Here is a 17849-nt window from a genome sequence, read left to right on the forward strand (position 1 = left end):
TTCTTCAAAACATCTTTTATGTTCCACAGAAGAAAGAACTTCATACAGGTTAGTAAGACATCAGGGTGAGTAAATGATGAAAGAATTTTCTTTTCTGGGTGAATTATCCCTATAAGGAGACTTTGGAGAGAAATAGCCGAAAATGTTGCACACACAGATATTAGTTACACAGATATAAAGGTTTTTATTTATGTATTTTTTTATTATATTTGACATTTCTTTTGTACTTTCTGGTATTAAATGAAACTCATACATGCTCCCTTGGGATTGTGGACAAAGAAAGTTATCTTAAAATAAAGGTTATTTATTGGCATCAATGATTCCATGAAAAACCTTTAAAATCCATAAAGTCTTTCCACAGCAAAAAAGGGTCTATATATTGGAAAACGGTTCTTAAGATTAATGTTCTTCACACTAAAAAAAATTGCTCTTTTGAGAACTATATTTACTGAAAGGTTCTTCAATTGCCATTTTATTTTTAAGAGTGTACCTTTAGTAACAGCCTTCACATCTGAAATGTGCACATGATACATGGTTATATAAGGGTGTTTTTAAGGCTTTGAATATCTCCCTGATAAAATGCACATTAGTTGGGTGAATATGGAGGTCTTGAGGGATCTTATAGATGAGAAGGTAAAGTTTGAGATAGTGAGTAAATGTCTAACAACAGAGGTTCTGTGATGCACATCCCTTCTCTACATGTTATTTCCTGCAATCACATGAATAATTTATGCTCTTTTTCATTCTCCGGTCTCTTTTCTCTCTTTACAGCTTCCTTCGGCAACATTTCTTAGCTCACTATCCTTTTGGCAGCTCTCTCGTCTTCCCGGCGGATACAAGAGGCCTTGTTCCTGCTACAGACAGACAGTCTCAGAGAGAGAGAGAGAGAGAGAGAATCTGCCTGGCGGTGGAGATGTAGAGGACACTGTTAACTCCACACCAATTTAACAGACTGGACCGTCTTTTTATGCAAAACTGGATGGGGTTTCAAAGACACAAAAGGACAAAGTCGGACTCTAAAACTGTAATATAGTGATAAGATTCTAGTCTCACCTCATCTCTACAAAACCTAGACAACCAAGTAGGCTCTGTCAGACAAGAGTAAGGACATGGATTGGATCAAGACCTCTCAAGAAGTTGATCTCAGATCAAAATCTCAGATCATGTTAAGGGAGCAACACCTCTTGATTCCCTGAGGTTTAAAGTGTTCAGATGTCTGATGGCCCTGCTATTTTGACCCAGCATCACTCGCTCAGAATGGACGTAGATGCAGTGCTGAATAAATCCTGTTTCTACAAGTGTGGGAACCACGGACAATTCCTCCTCCTACCTCTCACAATAGATTGTATCATTTCATTTGCAGGTGTAGGAAAGAGAAATAGATGTAGAATAGGGCATGAAGTTTGATTATCCAACATTTCCCCATTCCTGACTTTATACATAACAGACTAAAGGGACGTTCACAGTGACAAAAACAATGACTACATATTAATATTAATGACAATTTCTTTAAAAATGAACATTGAATGTTAATTATATCAGATGTGGACACTTAAAAACCAACCACCATTTTTATTTCCTTCTCAGGATGTTCTATTGCTTTCTATGCTGTTCCTGCTGTTACCTTCACGAATGCACTAAGTTATATTTTTGATTTCAGTGTCATGTTGAAATCTTGCACACAATGTAGATGTTCAGATTTTCTCCTAATATATCAAAGAATCCAAATATGAATATACCTTTACTCTAGGAGTATGTGTCTAGATCATTGTCACTCGTAGCGGTCCCAGTTGTCCTCCCTTACAAAGCAATAATGTAAGGCGCTGCCACTTATCTGCATGGCTAGACCTATTTTTATAGTAGCTACCTTACTATCAGAATCTTTAGGTCTGCAACATATTCTACGCAATCAAATGCTTCTAGATTCTAGCTCAATTAGGTGTCTCTTTCCAAAATGAAGCAATTCGTAACACTGCAAGTATATTCATTTATTTTATTTCAGGTGAACTATTGTAATGACAGAGCAGTAGATTGAAGAGAACACCAAATAGTTGTTGGGTTTCATTCGATCGGTCATCGGGGTATTTAACCATGTTGGTGTTTGTTGGTTCAGTATGAACATGGCAGTTGTGTTTCCCAACATACTAAATCCAAAAGTCAACTTTAAGTGATTGAAATGTAGCTGGCTGTGTGAACTAGCCTTTTGAGTAATGAGGTTTGTTATCATCAAGAACACAAGAAGGCATGTTAAGTATTTTCTATTTCCTCTGGTATGATAAATTATCTTTTTTGGAGAGAATATACTGTAATTCTTTCCATTTTGTGATTTTGCCATTAGTTCGGTAAAATCCTGAATGCTCCACTGAACTTCACTGTGATGCAGTAGCATGTTTGTCTAGGAGGCTCGAATGTTTGTCTGTATTTAGAGAACAGGGCTGAGTTACAGTAAAATCTCATTTTCACAAAGCAGTTTGGAATCTCGGAGTGATTATCTGATGCTCATGACACCCATCATTGTTCAGTGCTTTTTCACAATGTACTCAAAGCTGACAGAAATCTGGCTAATTGACACAAACCAGTTCAGTCCATCCAGGTTAAAAGTGTTTATGTGGGACTGACTGGTCAGAATTCTCTCTGAAATTGATTTGACATGATAAAAGATGGTTATCTGGTTCTCTCAGTGTTTTGCTGATTCCTGCATCCTGACACACAAGCATTTGACAGACAAGCAATCGGTTTCTTTTCAATCTTGTTATTCAAAAATTAGGGAAATGAACATTGGTTATGTAATGACCTGCTACCAACATGATTAAACAAGACATGGTGTGGCAAACACAGATGTATATGTGTGTTTTGGAATAAAGTTAAAAAAAAGAAAGATTTTTCATATATATGGAATTTTCTCTTTCACAAATGATTGAAACAATTATAGTATGGTCATCCAAATGCAAAGTTAACTGTGTTTTAAAAAATAAATATGCATCTCAATTTTACATCTAAACACAAATTTTAAATATAGTATACTACTGTTCAAAATTTTAAAACATGTTTTTGAAGCTCCTTATGCTCACCAAGGCTACATTTCTTCGATCAAATCATTCATTGTCTGATTTCATCTGTTTTTTCCCTGTTTTGTCTTAGTTTGAGTTTTCCTTTGTTTGTTGTTATGGTTTTTGATTTGGCTTCATGTGCTTTAATCCCCATTTGTTTCAGCTTATGGTTGGTTCTCGTCTGTATTATGTTGGGATGCTTTATCTCCTCCTCTTTCATGGTCTCCAGTGTGTTTTTTGTTTTGATCTTTTGTAAATAAAATTGTCTATTGCAAATACACTGAACAAAATTATAAACGCAACACTTTTGTTTTTGCCCCCATTTTTTATGAGCTCAAAGATCCAAGACTTTTTCTATGTACAAAACAAAGCCTATTACTCTCAAATTCACAAATCTGTCTAAATCTGTGTTAGTGAGCTGCTCTCCTTTGCCAAGATAATCCATCCACCTCACAGGTGTGGCATAAGAAGATGCTAATTAGACAGCATGATTATTGTACAGGTAGCCTTAGGCTGGCCACAATAAAAGTCCACTCTAAAATGTGCAGTTTTATCACATAGCACAATGCCACAGATGACGCAAGTTTTGAGGGAGCGTGCAATTGGCATGCTGACTGCAGGAACGTCCACCAGAGCTGTTGCCCGTGCATTGAATGTTCATTTCTCTACCATAAGCCGTCTCCAAAGGCGTTTCAGAGAATGTGGCAGTACATCCAACCGGCCTCACAACCGCAGACCACGTGTAACCACACCAGCCCAGGACCTCCACATCCAGCATCTTCACCTCCAAGATCGTCTGAGACCAACAACCCAGACAGCTGCTGCAACAATCGGTCTGCATAACCAAAGAATGTGTTTTTTTTTTATATTCTTTAAGTTCGTATTTACAATGGCAGCCTGACCAGTGGATTAACCACTGACGAAAAAAGTACAGTACATTAGAAATACATACAGGTTAGCAATTACATAAAATACAATTAAAAACACAACACAGTAAACAACACAAAAATGATTATGTAGAGAAGCAAATGCATGTATCCGTGAACAAGGATGATATAATATTTGTAAAAGATGAAATTGAAATGAGTGTATCCAGTTTAAGAACATTTTGCAAAGCGTTCCAGTCGCGAGCGGCAGCAGATTGTGAGGACCGGGTGAAGACGAAGTGAGGACCGGGTGTTGTATGTGACAGGCTTTAGCTGCAACAGATGACCTAAGTAAGGAGATGAGCGGCCGAGAAGGGTCATATAAATGAAAGTGAACCAGTGATTTTTGTGGTGAGTCTGAAAGGAGAACCAGTTGACAGATGAATATAAAGCGCAGTGGTGTGTATTGAAAGAAACATTTGTGGCAAACCTGATAGCGTAATGGTAAAGATTGTCAAGATTTGATAGAGTGGACTTGCAAGCAACCCTGTAGATAGTGTCTCCATAGTCTAACATGGGTAGAATGGTCATTTGAATAAGAGTAAGTTTGGCAGAAGTGGTGAAGGAACAGTGGTTTCTATAAAGGAAACCAAGCTTGGCCTTGACCTTAGATTGCAGCTTTGATATGTGGAAGGAAAAAGAAAGTGAAGTTTCCAACCAGATGCCCTAGTATTTATGTCTGCACAAACTGTCAGAAACCGTCTGAGGGAAGCTCATCTGCATGCTTGTCATCTTCATCGTGATCTCTACTTGACTGCGGTTCGTCGTCGTAACCGACTTGAGTGGGCCAATGCTCACATTCGATGGCGCTTGGCACTTTGGAGAGGTGTTCTCTTCACGGATGAATCCCGGTTTTCAGGGTAGATGGCAGATAGCGTGTATGGCGTCGTGTGGGTGAGCGGTTTGTTGATGTCAACGTTGTGGATCGAGTGGCCCATGGTGGCGGTGGGGTTATGGTATGGGCAGGCTGATGTTATGGACAACGAACACAGGTGGATTTTATTGATAGCATTTTGAATGCACAGAGATACCATGATGAGATCTTGAGGCCCATTGTTGTGCCATTTATCCACGACCATCACCTCATGTTGCAGCATGATAATGCATGGCCCCATGTTTCAAGGATCTGTACACAATTCCTGAAAGCTGAAAACATCCTAGTTCATGCATGGCCAGCATACTCACCAGACATGTCACCCATTGAGCATGTTTGGGATGCTCTGGATCGGCTTCTACTCTTCCTTCCTGCAACCAGCCGTGACAGAGAAACTGACCCAATTTGATGGATCTAGCAGCAGGATGGATCCTCCATCTCTCACAGGGGAATCGCTTCCTCAAGGACCACGCTCAGAGTTTCTTAGATCTGGCTAACCTCATTCGTTACCCTGGCGACAGCCTCCATGTTTTTCAGGGCCGGACTCAATGCCCAGACGAAAACTCGCCTGCCTGGAGATGGGCCTCACGGGACGCTTTGTAAGTATGTGGAATGAGTGCTTTTTCACTGTGGATCCCCCTCCACCTTATGTAGGAGAGAGAAGGGTCCCAACCCTACAGCACCCAAACCAATCCCCACTTGTCTTTCAGAGCCCATCCAGTTCCTCGCCATTCCCGCCACAGACCCAGAAACAGAGCCCATGCCCACCACTGACCTAGTCCTAGAGCCTACAACCACCATGGACCCAAAGCCTGAGTCAGTGCCAAATATGGAGCCAGAGCCAGAGCCAGCCACAATGCCCATCCCAGAGACAGAGCCCGTCGCCTGGTTCATCCCGAAGCCTCTACCCACTTCCTGGTCCCTCACAGAGCCAGAGGTTGAGAAATGGCTCACTGAGTTGGAAGACACGGAGCCTGTCACCTCCCTTCTGCCCACCTCCAAACTCCATCAACCTTCGCTGGTCCTGACTGGTTGGATGATCTCTTTTCCCAACCTGTTCCCTGGCCCTCCCACCCAGCAGCAAAGCTCCTTCGTTTCTGTTGGTTCTGCACTGTAACCAGGCTCCTTCATCTCTGCTAGTTCCACCCAGCAGCCAAGCTCCTTTGTCTCCGCTGGTCACGTCCAACAGTCAAGCTCTTTTGTCTCCGCTGGTACCGACCAGCAGCCAGCTGCTCAGCTGTGGGCAGCCGTTCCTTCGGCATCGTCAGGAAGAGCCATAGCGTCCATTCGGAGTCTCCTTGGACTTGCATCCCTATGGACTTGTGTTACTGTTTAGCCCTCCTTCCCACCCACAGAGTTTTTGGTAACCCTCTCCCCTCCACTTTGGTGATGTTTTTGTTTATGGGGCCAAGAGGCGCCTACTGGGAAAGGGTGTAAATGTCAGGTTTTATCTGTGTTTTTCCCTGTTTTGTCCTGGTCTGAGTTGTCCTTTGTTTGATGTCATAGAACATAACGACATGATTAACTAGACACACAGACTGATCTCATGAAATGGCGTATGTATGATCAATTCGTATTTCCATTTTAAATCAACACGCATAATCGCTTTTCAGCGTGTTTATCAACGCCTTTGACTTAACGTTATATTACTGTATTATGTATATATAGATATATGACCTACCCCAACCCCCGTCCCTAAACCTACCCGTCACTGGGGTTAATACCATTTATGAGTGTTCTCCTACCATCCTAGGAAAAAAAAGATCGCTCCACAGAATTAGATATAGATTTTGCTTCATTTCGCTCGGACATTTAACGGCGTACACATACACGCGGAATCACTCGGACATTTAATGGCGTAGACATACACGCAAAAGATTTCGGCGTGGACATACACGCGGATAGCTCAAAATGCGTATAGATAACACGCCACTTGACTTGAAAGTGGCGTGTATGTTTACGCAAAGTCATGATGTCATGTTGAGACACAGGTGTAGCACATGAGGGCACATCAAAAATTGTGTATTTAATCCATGGTTATTTCAGTTCAGGGTCTGGTCTCATCTGTATTATGTTGGGTTGCTTTATCTCCTGATCTCTCCTGGTCTCCAGTGTTTGTTTTCTTTTGTAAATAAAAGTGACTGCTGCAAATAGATCCTGCTTTTCTCCCTTCCTGCAACCAGCCGTGACAGTAATATTGTGAAATATTATTAAAAATTGTATAATGTGATTATTATAAATATTATGATGTAAATAACAAATTTTACAGTTTTCTATTTGAATATATTTAAATGTAATTTATTCCAGTAATGGCACAGCATTATCAATGTCACATGATCCTTCAGAAATCATTCTAATATGCAGATTTTCTGCTCAAGAAAAATTTAATGAAATAAATGTGCTTGAAAGTGAGAACGATTCATGCATTTGTTCAAAAACACTGCTATGTTAACAAATGAAACACTGCTAATGCCCCATATTATAGCACTGTTTTCTGTTTTGACGAATGCTTTGATTTAATACAACTTAATATAACACTACATGCACCAAAACAGAAAAAGTTGATCTTTACCATCAGAGATTTTCAGAGAAGTCCTGCAGTGCACCGGTTTTCCCATCTCTCTCTCTCACATCCACAGGTGTTCTGTCCGCTTCTGCTGAGCAGAATCTCTTAGCACCAGTGCAGCCAGGCTGAGATGGAGGGGAGTTAGTCGGCATGCTATTTTATTCATGAGGGTCTCTGAGCCGTGTGTCTGAATACCTCAAGCTTCTCCTGGTCACACTACAGGAAGCTGATTCACTTCGGCAGGCTCACAGTCAAAAAGTACACATGCCATGGGTGAAAATATTTATTTTAGTTTAACTATATCTCAAACCTATTGTCTTTCTTTTTGCCAACTTTTGTGTTTTTCACCCTCTCTAAACTAAGTGAGCTGCCTTGGTGTGTTAAATTAATACAACTCAAATGAATTATTTATCCTGACTAAATCAGCCAGAGTAGGCTAGACTGGGCTACATCTACATGTGAAAATATTTTTTTGCAGTCACACTGTGTTCTAAGCAGGACATACAGTATATATCACATATAATAAAAATTGACTGAAGCTACGTAAGGGCATATTAAACACTTCCCTTCTTTTGTGTTTCAGTTAGTCTTCGCTTAGCAAATCCCACTAGGATAACATGATTGATGCATTGAAACCTGGCTATGAAGCCCAAACACAGTTTAGTTAAGCAGCCCACTAGGTTTTGAAAGACAGCCATTCTTTATGATCTTCCTGAAACTCCTCCACATTCCTTTAATCACCAGTTTATTTCCCACTGTGTGCATCTGGCCCACATCCATTATTTCTCCCCTTCTCATTTTCATGTTTTGAAACCACTTCTAAAGCCTCTCGAAATCATTCAATACTCAAAAGAGCTGTTCGGTTTGTAAGCTAAAATGAAATTTCCATTTCCAAGCCATAGTTCCCTTATGAGTTTTCAATGTGTTTTTAGAATAATTACACATATTCATACCTCAAATGTGAAGTTGCTGACGTAAGGACACAAGTTGAAGAATTGGACACAATGCTTATGTATCAGTTTGTTAGCAAACTTGTCCATATCCTTTTACAGAATTAGCCTTCCATGTTGTCTGGAAGCTAGTTTCTGCCACATAAAAAAGGTAATTGCAACTTTATTTGTCACAATTTTGAGAAACATCTTTTGAGTTAATAATAATAATAATACATTTATTTTATATAGCGCCTTTACAGGGAAGAACATTCGAAACATAATGGTAGGGTAGGCAATTTTTTTGGTTGTTTTCGTTGTTCTTCCTAAACCAAAACAGTGAGCCTATGTTGCGTTCACGCCATGTCGTAACTACCATAGTTACAAGATGGCAACGCATCACTTTCTACCCAGAGCTGTTCACGTCCCACGTCCCGGAGCTGTTCATTTTTGTGTTTCTATGTCAACGCTATCAACGCCGAAATTAATCTGCAGCAGTCGGGTGCTTCAAGTAAGAGCTCTGTAAGTTGTTTATGTCATTATTATTGTTATGTTATGTGCTTTGAGACATGAGGTATTTAAATGTTTTGCAAACTCTGCTGTACATGTTAATGCGCTTTGGAGGAGGCGTGGCTTTGGAGACGCTCTGAAGGGAGGGTGGATCTCATGCTTTCAAAGCTAGTAGGCCAATGCTATTGCTAGCCTGTCGAAATTGCCAATCCTACCTTTAAAGTCAGAACTGTTAACTTATATCGTGCAATTCAGACTTTCTCAGACTTTCTCAGTTTAAAAAAAAACACTTTTCTGACTGTTTCTTGCTATTTTGACTTTATTTCTCAAAATTTTAAGATAACGTTTTGCAAATCAGACTTTTTTTGGAAATTCTGAGTTTATAACTTTCCAGTCTTACCTTTTCTTGCAATTTGAGTGTAGCCTATATTTCGAAATTCAGAAATTTTTCTTTGAATTCTGAGTTTACTGTTTGTCTGTTTTAAGGGGAATCTAATTTCATTGATGAAAGGATCTGCATGTATCACAAAATGCATATTTCTTTTGAAAAATATTTTGGTACATTCCTTTTGGTATTCATGTCTGAAATCACATATTACATTCACAATGTATAGTGAATATTCCGTTCACAAAATGCATTTTATGATCCAGACACACTCTAACATTCATGAAATAAAGCAGATTAGCTGGCTTGGATTGATCATTGGGCGCATCAGAAGAAATCCCAGTGGCCGTGACTGATTTGGCTTTTTCGCACATGTTTTCATTTATTTAATTACTTGATTTCGGAATTCGACATTCAATATTAAATTGATAATAAATCAATCTGTAGACTTACAGCCGTAGGATAACTTTCAATCTTCACACATTCAAATTTACTTGGATTTTTTCTCTTTCAGAGAGAGGGACTTCAGGTTTATGAATCCAAATAAATTCTTGTGTGTATAATAAGCATAAGTTTCGAATGTTCTAGACTTAAAAGCTGTTTTATGGCATGCATCAGAGGACATTGAATTCTCACGTCTGCCATCCACTTAACATGAACACTAAACCACAATACAAACTTCTTAGGTCATTTCTCCACATTTTATCTCTCTTTCACCACCTGTTTCCTTTTCCCTGCAGGGAATATTGTCAGCCCGAAGTCCTGAGTGACTGAGCAGTTCTGCGACGGAGAACAGACAAGTGCGTCTGGCACGCACCTTTGTGTCTCTGAGTGTCACTTGTGGAAGCAGCTGTCACACAAACAGATAATTAAAGAGCGGTCGATCTCCACCGCCACCTTGAGAGGCAATTACCACTCAACACGGAGCATTGCAGCCGCATAATTATCTGTGCATGTGGAACACAGACACACACAAATGTGCACATTATAAGCAGCCCGTGACATTATGTGACAGTATCTGACAGTGCTGGAGCTCGGGGGTTATGCCTCATTGGCTGCCACATGGCTTAACCAATCAAATGCTGACAGTACAGAGGGCAGTTTGAGCCGTGGGACACTGTCCAGCGGGTACATTGTCTCATTCCCAGAACCAGCAACAAATCTGCCACCTGAAAATAATTTGCCTCAGAAATGCAGCAATACATTGTGTGTAGCCTTCAAGTCATGTGCGAATGAATGATTGGATATGCACATGAGCACCACCAGTGTCGTGATTATCCGGACCAATTACAAGAAAATGAAAAGCACTTTATTTTACAGTCCTGTTCCCATGTACATATATGTACTTAATATAGTAATTGCAATATGTGTAATAAAGGTAGTAGTAACCCGGAACATACAGTAATACCCTGTAACCCAACCTTAACCCATAGTTACCTCATATTACCATGTACTTTCTTAGGTAAGTACACTATAGTATAGAGAAGGGGGACTTGAGTCACATGACTTGACTCGAGTCTGACTCGAGTCGCAAATTTAAGGACTTGAAACTTGCTTGACTAAATTAAGAAAATGACTTGACTTGACTTTGACTTGAGATCCAATGACTCGAGACTTGACTTGACTTGAACTGTATGACTCGAAAATGACTTCATATATATTTTTATATAAATCATCGCAACATCAATTGATGAACAAAATGAAAGCAACGGAACCATTGACGCCAGTCATCAGATTCTGCGCGATTGCGTGACGCACAGAGCACAGAAAAAAACATACAGCGCGGAGTTTGCGGTGAGTAAAATTGTACATTTTAGATGTAATATTGTAAATATTCTCTGTTTTTGCTCTATTTCTCCAATGACAGTAGTTCCAAACAAGCCACAGAAAAAGTGTTGTACGTATCCAAACAAATCCGAGGTTTTTGTGATTCAGTGACCTAGTTGCTTGGTTCCAGAATGAATCTACCGCTTTGAATGAATCAGTTGAATGAATGCTTCTATGACTCGCTCATTAAGACGGTGATTTGGCGCCACCCATTTGCGTTTTTAATTTCATAATTAAAAACATATAATTTATTATTTTTTAGCATCTATTTTTTTCTATATTAAAATGATTATATTTAATATAATATTTATGTATTTATCATTAATCTAAACATTATTTATGGTGTTGTAATGGCAGTGTAAATGCATGGTTAGAAAAAAAAATGGTTAGAACATAGAAAAAAATGCCCCTGGAAATCAGTTTTAAGGGGTCAAATATGGGCTATTAATGGGAAAGTTAATGTCTCCCGGTGATATTGCATAATAAAAATATATAAGCAAAGTTAAACATATGACATTTACTATAAAACCAATATAATTAATGCATCACACACTTGTGAATTTTCCTTCAAATGGATTATCTTCAACATTTTTCATATAATTGTTATTATAATAATAATAATTCCAAATTTTGGTAATCATAAATACATGCTATAATAAATTATATGAATATTATTAATATTACGATATAAATGTATAAGAAAGGTAATCTAGGTAATCAAAAACAAATAAGGTTGAGGCCAATATGAAAAAAAATTCTGTTTGGTATTGTAACTTGACTTGGACTTGACTTGACCCTTAGCAGGACTCGACTTGACTTGCTTGAAGTGAACCATTGACTTGACTTGACTTGACTTGGTTGTGTGTACTGCGACTTGTTGACTTGATTGAGACTTGATGGTAGGGACTTGAGACTTGCTTGTGACTTGAACATGTGTGACTTACTCCCACCTCTGCTATAGTACATGTACATGTAAGTGCACATACTGTAAAATAAAGTGAAACCAAAAGGAAAAATAGGTCCCACTTTATATTAAGCGTATTTAACTACAATGCACTAACGTTTAAAATAATAATTTGAGACAATGCACTTATTGTGTACACGTTTTTATATTGTACTTATATTTGAAAAACACCTGCATGTAATTTAATTAATTCTGTAATTACATCTATAATGTCACTGTTTACCCCTTAACGCACTCCTAAACCAACCCATTCCACTAAACCTGTCCCCAACCTACACATATCCCACCTCAATAGTTGTACATGTTTCGCAATACAACATCAACACAATAAGAACATTGGACCGATTTATTATAGTTTTTTTATTAAGTGCATAATATTTAAAGATACCTCAAATAAAGTGTGACTAAAAAAATCTTATGAACATTAAAACAGGTTCTTAGAAATGTACTCTTTGTTTTCATGTTCACTTTTATACCATTTTTATGAAAAGTTTCAGTTTAATGACTTGTGATGAAACTATGAAGGAAAACGTAGTAACATGTTTCTCTTCTTTTCTGCTCATTAAATACACCTTAAATCTTCTGTTTTTTTCATCAGGAATTGAAAAGAGAGCAGCATAAATCCATGTCTTAAAATAACAATTAGGCATGTAATATGATCTTCTGCAGGAAAAACATGTTTGAACCAGCTTTTAGCAGGTTTAAGCTGGTCTATGGTGTCCCAGCTTGGCCAAGCTGGTGTTCAGGTGGTTTTGCTGGTCAGCACCATCCAAAACCTCTATAAAACCAGCAGACAAACCCCCAGATCAGCCGGGTGTATGTATACAAATGCTTTGTGCTATTTTAGCAAGGCTTTCCGTGTATGTTCTCTTTCATTATTCACAACACCGTCTGTGACGGGGCAAATTCAGAACTAGTCAGGCGCAGCGTGGACGCATATGTATCTCTGTCAGTGAGCTTGTGACAGCAGCATTTATTTGAGATCCCTGAACTGCTCCGCTATTGTGATATATGACTGCACTCTCCCATGGGTTCTGTGCATGTTGTGCTCTACAGAACACATGTTACACACTCCATCTATTTAAGATGAAAGATCTGTGTGATCGATCATCGCAGTAACACACACACACACACACACACACACACACACACACACACACACACACACACACACACACACACACACACACACACACACACACAAACCTTATTCACGATGTATGTCTTCTCGTGACTCTCTTCCTCTCCCCTGCAGCCACTGGGCCGTGACTCAAAGGTAAGTGAACACCTGATGGTAAACTGACCAGTAAGTGTTGAGAAATCTGCTTAATGGTGTTTCAGTATCTATGACACTATTCTGCTTTATCAGCAACACACAAATCTATATATCAGCAGATTTATGCTCTGTCAGTCCGTATTCAACCATAACCATTCATTTCAGCTGCATTATACGATGGAGATTAAGAGAAAGAGAGGAGTGGGGATTGTAACACAGTGTGTGTTTATATATATATATAGTTTTACAATTATTATTATGATTTATAAGTAAAATACATTTTAAATAATACATTTAAAATAATGAATACATAAAAAACATTTTGATATCAAAAGTGAATATAAATATGTAAACTTATTACTAATATTAACTTTTTATATTACTCTTAATATTTAGTTAAGAAAACGTTTAATAAAAAATATTACATGTTAAAACATTTAAGAATTAAAGAATACTAATTCTGTGAATTAAAATAAGCTAAATAACTAAGTGGTCCTTGTAAAGTACTTCTTCGTGAAGTTAATTACATTGCACTGTATTAATTGAGTGCTATATTAATGCATTTTCAGAATGTTTACATTTCAAAGTCATTCAAATATTCACTATTGATGTAATTTAAAGAGTCACTTTTTTAACTTTTATTTTTTAAAAATATATTAGACATAATACTAATCACTGTACAATTACATTTTAATATATAAATGTATTTGAGTTTTGGAGGGGCAACATTCAGCAACATTCAGCACTTTCATTTCAAAACTTTTGCCTTACTCAAAAATATTATTAACTAGCATTTAATATTGTATTTCTGTTTACTTTTTTCACACAAAAAGTAGCTTGTGATCAAGCCATAAATGGTGGACCCCCTAAGGATCCCAGACGAAGACCCCTGGGAAGTAAATTGATATTGATAGATGAATAACTATGCAAACTGGAACGTCACGCAAACCCAACGGAAACTGCTCCACCTTTGAACTAACAGCTCTTCATTAAACAAAAATAGCTAACACACTGCCAATCTCAGCAGCAGAAAGACATTTCTCTCCATGTCTTCTGTTATTCTTGGATTTCAATAGTGAGTTAATCAGCGCTGGAGCAGTTTTTCACACAGCTTGCTTTACTTCATTTCATGGCCTACAATACAGCTGGACTAACATACTGTATAACCACAGGGTTATGGGAATGTGTCCAAATGAGATGAACTGTCCATTATGTAAGAGTACTTTGTAACCATGTTTGTAATTTCAGAGTAGGTCGGCCTTCACCAGTCGCTAACACAGGGTTCATGTGCTTTTTATGGCCTCTGGTGGATTTAATTCAAGGCTTTGCTGAACCGTCACATATGATTTCTTGTACCTGACTATCTCTGGACTGCTGTGGTGAATTGTGCTGAAATGACTGATGTATTAATAACATACAAAAAGCCTACAGGATTTATATGTGCATTATTAAAGTCATGTGATTGATGGTTTGAGGGACAGCCCTGTCCAGCCCACAGACGTGTTAAGTGCTCATCGCCTGTTATCATCTGTCATAAACTCATATACTGTCAAATAATGCTGCACTATACTGCTAACTAGTGGACACTTTTATGAGAATGAAACGTACACTGTAAAAAAAAAGTCGCGGCATTAAATTTTTAAGTACAATCAACTTGGATGTGTAAGTCATTTCAACTTAAATTACATTAAACTGACTTAAAAACGAGTCTTATATAACTTGTAAAAAACTTGAAAAGTGCTTAACTTTGATGAGTTAAAGCAATGTAAAAACATATGTTGTCATAGGCCAACCTTATTTATCATATTTTTTTTTATTACAGTGTATATGAGAGAAATGAAAGAAGGTAATGATGGAAAACCTCTTTTGGTAAATGAGAATGTATTAACTAATGCTGTAAAACAGATAAGATAAGTAAACAGAGCATGTTATCATGCAATCCAAGAGCTTGTCTGCCTAATTAAGACTTTCGGGTGTTTTTTCTTTTTTCGAGGGGTTGAGGTTACATTTGGACAAATATTCCATTTGCAGCCAGTACTATAAAAAATAATTCGTTTGGGAATCTCAACAACAGCCTCAGAAAAGCTGTCATTTGCCTCCCCCTCCTGGTGGACGAAGTAATAGTAGTTAGTTACATTACGTCATAGCGTGAAGAGGAAAAAAAGATGGGTCAAAGTCTCTATTAAGCCATTTTAAAGAGCCCGTGACGTAGGTGTGGAAAGTGATACCTCATTTTCTGATTATTAAGAAAATATAAATATGAATAATATGAGTAGCCTATAGGTAAGCTAAAAGAATTTGAGAAAAGTTGTATTTTCTTTTGGTAAATTTAATTAAAATATTACAATTTTCAAAGCAAAAGTTCCATTTAATTACTGTGTAGACACAAATTATATAGGCTATGTTTTATTTTGGCAAGTACAGAAACATATATATAATTTGGGAACACTATGGGAACATTTAAAACTGTGATTAAAAAAATACAAATATGTTATCCAAAGAAGACGACGTCGTAACGGTATGAATATTCTCATATTATTGAACGTCATCTTTTCTGAAAACTCAGAATCGCATCGACTACGTCATAATGTTTAGACCATTATCAAATGATGTGTGCGATATAAAGCTACATTGTAGCCGGAGCCTTTTCGTCATAACTGAGCGGCATGACGTCGAGCCGCATCAAACGCTTCCATTCAGGCAGGGGCTTTATTATGCAGAAATACCAAAATGATTGGCCTAATATCAAAATTGAGTGATCATAAATAATAACGCGAGAGTTTGCAAGTTGCCTGCCGACTGTAGTCACAACTGTCAAAGGCAGCAGCGGCGGCGGATACGCGCGTGACCCAGCACCCATAGCCTACTGTTACTGTACACGGTCGCGGAGATATCCCTATCAAACAAATACACGGAATAATCCCGAGGTAAGGAGAGGAATCGCGGGGCTGCGGCGAAACTGCGCGACGCTGTGCCTTCTTCTTCCCCTCCGCTTTTCTTTCCGTCGCGTTCACTTCTTCCACCCTCGATTATACTGCACTAAACATATCCCCGTGCCTCCTTTAGCAACAGCGCGAGGTTTTTTTTTTTTTTTTTTTTTTTTTACTCCTCCTTCGTATTAAAGTCGCCATTTTGCTTCACTGCCTATGAAAGCTTCTTGTATTTTCATATTTTTTGCCGGCGTTTTTGCGTATTTGTGCGCGTGCTTTTGAGTTGGATTTTCATACGAGAGAGCTCGTGGATTACATATTAATGAAGAGGGGCGCCGAGTGCAGTCTGGAAACACGGTGAAAGTGTTCGGCTTGTTGGCATTTGCATCAGCCTGCTCTTTTTTTCTTCTTCCTCCACCTCCACCTCCACTCTTCTTCTTCTTCATCATCATCTCCCTCCGCGAACACGCACAGCGGGGGCTGTGAGTGTGGCTACCGACCGTAACGCCCGTCTGTCCGTGACCCCCTGCGCGCCAGGTGTGTTTGCCATGTAAAGTCAAGCGGCGCGACGCGAGAGTAAAGGCTACAGCCTGACCCCACGTGGGTGACCCGCTCACCCGCCAGTGTCGGGTGGCTTTCCAGGTAGGTGTGGTCTTCCAGAAGTCGATTATCTGTCAATAATACTGCCAATAAAGGCATAAGCTCGCCTTTAGTTGTAAAGTAGCGTGGTGTAATGTGTTACAAGGTATTGCAGCTGTTTTGGCGGAATTAAATATACAAGATTAATGTGTTGTGGTTGTTATGTATGAACTGTCAGGTATATAAACACTCACACACTGTTTGAGCACTTGGAAAGACTTATGTGGGTCATCCTTATTGTAGTAGGCCTACCTTTTCATGACCCTGTAATATACAGGTGAAACTCGAAAAATTCGAATATCGTGCAAAAGTTATACTTTTGATGATTATGGCTTACAGCTTATGAAAACTCCAAATTGAAAATCTCAGAAAATTTGAATATTACATGAAATCAATTAAAAAAAAGATTTTAAATACAGAAATGTCGGCCCTCTGGAAAGTATAATCATGCATATGTATATAGTTATATATAATAAAAATATTAGTTTCACCTTTTAATTTGAATTACTGAAATACCTAAACTTTTGCACAATATTCTAATTTTTCGAGTTTCACCTGTATGTCCTATTATGTTGGGTTAAATATTACATTTTCAGAATTCATAAACAGATTAATTTTTCCCGTGGGGTGAAAAGGAAAAACAATTAAATATTGCATGTGTTTTCGTTTTTTGGGAATATTGTTTTAATCAACAATTAATAGTATAGATTTTCTTCTGTGCCCTCAATATCGCTTACCATCAAGTTAGTCGTTTGTTAAAACCTTAACAAAACCAAGTAAAATTAACAAACAAATCCAGTTCCTTAATGACATCGTCCTTCAGAAAGTGACATCATGGGAAAACAACAAAACATCTATTTGTAAATGTATCAAATATTAGCAATGAACTGTGTGAAGTTGTGGTGTTGGTTAAGCATCTCGTCCTGACAGAAAACTGCTTATAATAATAATATGTATAAAAAAAAATATTCAA

The 17849-nt window shown here is 38.2% G+C and overlaps 2 protein-coding genes across 3 annotated transcripts in view; both read left to right on the top strand.

Moving 5' to 3' along the window:
- samd10b (sterile alpha motif domain containing 10b) overlaps nucleotides 1–2878 on the top strand; it is a 93195-nt gene extending 90317 nt beyond the window's left edge. For both annotated transcript variants that reach the window (XM_077213981.1, XM_077213980.1), the window contains exon 5: nucleotides 772–2878. In XM_077213981.1, coding sequence (XP_077070096.1) covers nucleotides 772–794 — 23 coding nt within the window. In that variant the 3' untranslated portion in view covers nucleotides 795–2878. The remainder of the gene's footprint in view (nucleotides 1–771) is intronic.
- A 13219-nt stretch (nucleotides 2879–16097) lies between these two features.
- Nucleotides 16098–17849, top strand: part of znf512b (zinc finger protein 512B) — a 62270-nt gene continuing 60518 nt past the window's right edge. Inside the window, exon 1 of the mRNA XM_077213968.1 lies at nucleotides 16098–16879. The gene's annotated coding sequence lies outside the window, so the exon portion shown is untranslated. The remainder of the gene's footprint in view (nucleotides 16880–17849) is intronic.

This window comes from Siphateles boraxobius, unplaced genomic scaffold (assembly GCF_051911475.1).
Source record: "Siphateles boraxobius isolate OS27281-9 unplaced genomic scaffold, OSU_SipBor_1 68, whole genome shotgun sequence".
NCBI lineage: Eukaryota > Metazoa > Chordata > Actinopteri > Cypriniformes > Leuciscidae > Siphateles > Siphateles boraxobius.